We start from the raw sequence: 6,000 nt of genomic DNA, 5'->3' as shown, positions 1-6,000 counted from the left end.
GGGGGGGGGGGAAGCAGGCTTCCTGCGGAGCAGAGAGCCCGATGCGGGGCTTGATCCCAGGACCCTGAGATCATGACCCGAGCCGAAGGCAGCAGCCCAAACCACTGAGCCACCCAGGCGCCCCCAGAAAGGAATTTCTAAACTAGAAGCCCTCTGAGGATACTCACCTACCAAATACCCACTTCTTTCCCATCTATGGAAAATTCCAGATATTCCCCGAAACCCATCGTCCCCTTCTTCTAGTTAACAAACTTCTAGCTAAGCCAGCGAGAGACTCTATTCCCAGCCTCTACGATGCAACAGACGGAGCCATAGAACCAAATTCTTGCCAGAATAATGTGAGCACAAGTGATGTGTTTCATTTCTGTGTCACCTGCTTCCAACGAAGTTCCCTGCCCTCTGCTTTCCTGTTCCCTTCTTCCCACGGGCGGGAACCTCGAGGAGCCGCCAAGGAATGTAGACTCTGCTGTTCAACAGCAGCAACCCAGGGACGTCAGAATAGCGAGACAGAAGGAATCTGGTCTCTGAAAGGTCATGCAGAGCCCGGGACTGCCGGCTTACTGCCACCGCATATGTGAGAGAAAAAACAAATGTGTACCTTGTTCGAGCTTCTGTCTTTTGGGGGTCATTTTGTAAGAACATCTCAAACTATATACAATCCTAACCAAACTCATGGAGCTGGCCCGTCTTAGGAAAATCAGGTCCCTTAGGGAGGGGTAAACACGAGTCGAACTGAGCTTCTATCTCCATGTGGTCACCAGTCAGGACTTAGCCCACATTGGTTCACGTGAGTGTGGCAGACGGACAGGCCTTACCTTGCCATCCATGTACTCCAGCCACTGGAGCCCCAGGTTGGTGACAATTCTAGGAGTGCCATCGTCCACCGGAAGGATGTCTACTTGGAAATGCTGAGGAGCCGCTGTCTTAACCTGTGGGGGAAGCCAAAAGAGAAAAGTCATCATTCAAGGACATCTGAAATATGTCATGTCCTACCACATCCAAAGCCGGATCTCCCGACATCCGTTGGCACCTCCGAATGGGCAGCCATGCCAGTGTCCTTGCTTATCACCCTTGGCATGGGGCACAAAGAACGCTGATGGGTCAACTGGGGACAACGTGAGAAGCAAAGTTGACTTTCACACACCCACGCGCATTCCTTAGTTGGGTTCAATATTGCCCGGAGGTGAAACAGCAAACAGTATTTTCCTTTCAATAACTCTTGCCTAAATTTTCAGGAGCGGTAGACTGCTCTGACCATTCCCAGGCTAATGTCAACAGCTCCAGGTGGGATTCTGCCAGGTGTGAGCAGAAGTTCCAGGGGAGGATATTTTCTTTCCTTTTTTTTTTTTTTTCCGTGAGAGAACTGTCCATATGGGGGGGAGGGGCAGAGGAAAGCATCTGTGGGACCAGTGAAAAGAACCTGGTCTAGAATTCCATTCTCATGCAGACACATGCGCGCGCGCGCGCGCGCGCGCACACACACACACACACACACACACACACACACACACACGGCATGTATGTGGCGAGTCCGGCCCAGAACCTCTGTTTCTGGGAGGTTAGGCACGCGCCAGCACGCAGGGCAGCGAGATGCCGGCTTCTCGGTCTTCAGCAACCCTTCTAAATAATTTCCACTTCAAAAATAGTACAGTCCCTCTGGAGACCCACCACGGCCTTTTATGTTTACCAGAGAGGAAGCCCTTTTGCTGATTCATCCTGAAATCTCTCCTCTCTTCTGAAAGTCAAATGAAGGGGGGAGCAGCCACGGTTCAGAAGAGAAAAAATAAAAACGATGAGCTGCCAGGTGGTGAAGCCGTGCGGACACCAGGATGGCCGGAGATCCCAAGAGCCGTCTCACGGACACCTGGGCCAGCAGAGAATGACCTTCGTTCGGACGGTCGCTGGAGGATGCGGGCGATCTTGCATCCAGGAACGCAATCGTTCCCAGTCAGCATCCGGCTAGGAAAGGACCGCCCAGGGCCGAGGGGCTGACCCTTCTGGGGTCCAGAAACACAGCAGGGCGGGAGCGCTTGCTCAGCCACACTGCTTCGGAGCGAGACATAGACGTGCGAGTGCGGGCGGTCCCCGGGCCCACCTGTCACCGCAGGTGCCGTTGTTGCCAGAGGAGGGCGAGGACCCCCCAGAGCCCCGGCTGAGGAAGGAAGCAGCGAGGAAAAACGGCGGGGATGGGGATGGAGAGGCCACCTTCAAGTTTCTTCCGGACGCCTGAACCTTGGAAGGGAGGGATTCTCTTAGGGAAGGAAAGCTCTGACGAAAACGGCAGGAGCTCAAGGGAAAAACAGCTTCACCTGTTTCACCAGCTGGTCCCAAAAGGATGACAGGGGTGGTGACCTATGATGGTATGACAGCCGGAGCCCTACGTTGCCTGTGTAAGGCACTGGGCCAAGTGCTCAACGAGCAGCAGAACGACAGACACCCCCCCATTTTGCAGACATCTCAGCCAGTTCGTGAGAAAACCAGAATTTCAATCAGTGTCTCTCAGAGGCGAAAGCCATACTCCTAACCAGGTTGTTCTTCATGAGACTGAAAAACTCTGGCTGGCTGAGGGCACACGTAAAAGAGAAAGACAATCTGGAATCCTTTGAGATTAGCTACTCGAATTAGATGAAAGAAAGCTGAAACGCGTCAACGGTGGGCCAAAGGGACAGAGAAACAATGACCGTCACAGGAACAATCCCGGTCACCCTTCGTCGTGACCTTTGATCCTTAGACTGACTGAAGCTGGTGACTGCTGTGGTACCCATTTCACAGATGTAAAGCTGAGGCTTCGGAAACTTCACCAGCTTGCCCAGGCCCGATGAGAGACAGAATAAAACAATGCTGTTCCCGCCTGAGAAATGCCCCGTTCGGCTTCCGGACGACCTCCGGCGCACTCGGCCTCTCTCCCCGCCGGCGGCGCCTCACCTCTTTCCCTCCTTCCTCAACGATAAAGAAGGGGTTTGTCCCGTCCGCCACGGTGAAGGTGAACCGGTCTCTGAGGGAGCTGCTGCCGTCGTGGCTGTAGCTAACCCGCTTCTGGTAGATGTCTTCCATGGTGAAGGTGGACGCGGGCCAGAAGCGCTGCCCGTTGCTGGTCCGCTCGACGGTGCCGTGCTGCGGGGGCTGCACAAGGCTGAACGTGACCGACTCGGCCTGTCCAGGAGGAGAAGGGAAGTTCGTGACAGAAACCAGATTTGTTTGGATTCGAAGATTTATTTATTTATTGGGCGGGCAGGGGAGGGGCAGAGGGCGAGAAGCCTCACACGGGCCCCCTGCTGGGCGTCGAGCCCAACCTCGGCCTCGATCCCACAATCCCGCGACCCTGACCTGAGCCAAAACCAAGAGTCGGATGCTCGACGGCCTGAGCCACCCGGCGCCCCAAACCACACTTGTGCGGGACGGCCAGCGGGCAGTCAAGGGTGGTCAGACCCAAAGACGTTTGTGAAGTAAGAATTGCATTTTCTTCAGACATACCAAAAATAAAACCGAGGAGAGAAACTATTGGGTATTACACTTGAACTTACGTTCTGGTGCCTTCTGGGGTGAGACTAAGACATTCAAATTTGTCTTTTAGGGGTCATAGGGGAAAACCTGAATTTTTTACCTCTGCTAGGGCAACGGGAGCTAGACCTTTTATAACTACTCATTTCCTTCCCAACTCCCCCCCACCCCCAGCACTTTTCCAAAATTCTCAAATATAGAATCCCATATGCATCAAACAGAAGCTAATTTCCCATTTCTAATTGCAGCTTCGAGGGTGAGACACAGAAGGAAAAATAAAAGATGTAGAAAACCACGCTCAAGCCTTCCCAGTGACTTGCCACCGACCTAGAATAAAATGCAAAGGCCTGACCTGGGCCAGTGAGGCCCTCCTCCGCGACCTGGCGGCAGGGTTCCGCTCTGGCTGTCTTCTTTCCCCTGCTTGCTCCCCGGGCCTCTTTGCTCGTTTGTCGTGACTCCAAGGTTCCAAGCACACTTGACCACAGGGCCTTTGTGCTCCTGGTTTTGCTCCGAGAGTAACTCAGATAACTGCATCGCTTGCTTCCACTTCATGTTATTTCTGCTCGACTATCACTCCTCAGACACTTGTCCGGCCATCCGTCTACAATAACGCACCCTCCAGACCCCATCTCCTTTGCCTTGCTTTGTCTTTTAATTCACAGCCCTCATCATCTCCGACACGGTATTACATGTTCTTTCTTGACGGTTCCCCTAACCGAAGGCTGAAAACTCCCTACGGCTGGAGCTGGGGTTGATCACAGCCTCCCCTTAGCATCTGGAGCGCAGGCTGGCACGTACCAGGTGACCAGTGTTTTGAGAAGAAGTGACAGATCGAGTGCGGCGCAGGGAAGGGGAAGAGAATGACGGACACGGCGCTGGCCCTCCGTGCGAGCGAAGTCAGGCCTAAGGTTAGACTCCGGAAGCATCGCAAGGATAAGAGTTCAGTCTCTACGTGCCCTGTTTTACTGAATAAAGCCTACTTCTTGGAGGAAGTGCACATCGCAATATTCCATGGTCATTCAGAGAAGTCTGAATGAAGGAGGTAAATGGTAGGAAAAATGAATAGGTGCCCCAAACCCTTGCTTGCTTCAATAAGAAAGAATAAAAAAACTGGCTGAAAGGTCATCTAATTTTCTATGAATCACGTAAAAAACAATCAGCATGTTAAGGGATTGCTCCCGGTAATCAGGGGAGAGAATGAATGTATCTAGGAGTTCAGAAAGGATTTAAAAACAATTTGATCTCAAGTATATTAGCTTCTCTTTTCCAGAAGGCCACAGTGTCCTCTGATTTCTAACCTCTCAAGGATGCTTGCACTAACCTCGCTACTCTGCCCTACCCCCGGGACACAGATTCCCAGTGTGACAGATCAGCCCTCATGCAGCCAGGGAACCGAGGGGATTGCTTTTACCTCCGTGTCTGCATCCACCGCCTTGAGCTCAAACTCGGTGATGGTCTTCCTCACGCCCTCCTGTACCCGCAGGCCCAGGTTCCGTACAACAGGGAGCGAATCGTCCACAGGGCGTATGGTGATGTGGAAAGTCCGGGTCACCTAAACGGCAGAAAGTGCAGGTGGGACACCCGTCCCCTGCACCCACCTAAGCAGAAGGTAGGTGCTCTCTCTGCACTATTTTTGGGTGAGAGCAGGGGGGAGAGAAGCTCGCAGAGTTGCTTTGCACACTCCCTTCAACGAAGACTTCCGAATCAGAACCCGTTCCCTGAGGAGACGGAGTGCCTTGCCTACCTCACTGATGCCATCGGAGAGCGTAAAGTCGAAGGCGTCGGAGTGTTTCTCGGTGTCGCTGGAGTGGACGTACTGAATGCTGCGTGAAGTCAGGTCAGCTTGAGTAAAGGAACGGATCTGGGTACCTAGCAGAAGGGGAAGCGAGAACCAGAGGAAGGATGTCCAAACGCTAGCCATACTTCTAATGCCAGAGAAATGCCGTACTCTCACCAGACGGAACCCTTGTATCTCGTTTATAGCATTTATGTGCTTCTCTGAGAACCTGTGCTAGAGTCCTGTGTGTACCTTCTTCCCTACCACAGCGTATGTTCCGTGGGAGCATGTGTTAACTTAACTATCTGGCTTCTGCTATGCGCCAAGCCAACAGCAGGTGCTCAATAAATGTTCCTCTCCTTTCTCTGGGGGTTTACGTGTGCAGGTCAAATCTGTGAAACACAGAGCCATTGCCTTAGTCTCCAAACTCCTCTCTGCTAAGTTTTATATGCCCCCATGGCCTCATAGTCCTTTCTGGAAACCTGTCCTAATTTTTAATATTGTGGGATGGTTTTGCTTTCGAACACTGGAGTCTTGGGCTTGGCTACACATAAGCTTTTCTCTGTGACTGGTGAGCCTGGCATCCGTGACTTCACTGGATATTCTGCAAGGTCCCTTTCATCTCTCTGGTCCATGATTTCCAGCTTCTCATACACCACCTGGGCCAGGCTGGCAGTTACAAAACCTTACTGCCTGACTGTGGGGCAGGCGCGATCATTCTA

At 52.6% G+C, this 6,000-nt stretch overlaps 1 protein-coding gene across 6 annotated transcripts in view; it reads right to left on the bottom strand.

The window, feature by feature from the left end:
- FRAS1 (Fraser extracellular matrix complex subunit 1) overlaps positions 1–6,000 on the bottom strand; it is a 420,039-nt gene that overhangs the window by 71,682 nt on the left and 342,357 nt on the right. For 5 of the 6 annotated variants that reach the window (XM_059385668.1, XM_059385660.1, XM_059385690.1 and 2 more), the window contains 4 exons: positions 5,246–5,370; positions 4,913–5,053; positions 2,926–3,153; positions 816–929 (listed from right to left, as the gene is read on the bottom strand). In XM_059385668.1, the coding sequence (XP_059241651.1) occupies positions 816–929; positions 2,926–3,153; positions 4,913–5,053; positions 5,246–5,370 (608 nt within the window). The remainder of the gene's footprint in view (positions 1–815; positions 930–2,925; positions 3,154–4,912; positions 5,054–5,245; positions 5,371–6,000) is intronic. The other variant, XM_059385681.1, reaches the window with a different exon arrangement.

Source organism: Mustela nigripes, chromosome 1 (assembly GCF_022355385.1).
Source record: "Mustela nigripes isolate SB6536 chromosome 1, MUSNIG.SB6536, whole genome shotgun sequence".
In the NCBI taxonomy this organism is placed as follows: domain Eukaryota; kingdom Metazoa; phylum Chordata; class Mammalia; order Carnivora; family Mustelidae; genus Mustela; species Mustela nigripes.
The sequence above is the reverse complement of the archived record's forward strand: the minus strand, read 5'-3'. Positions and strand labels throughout refer to the sequence as shown.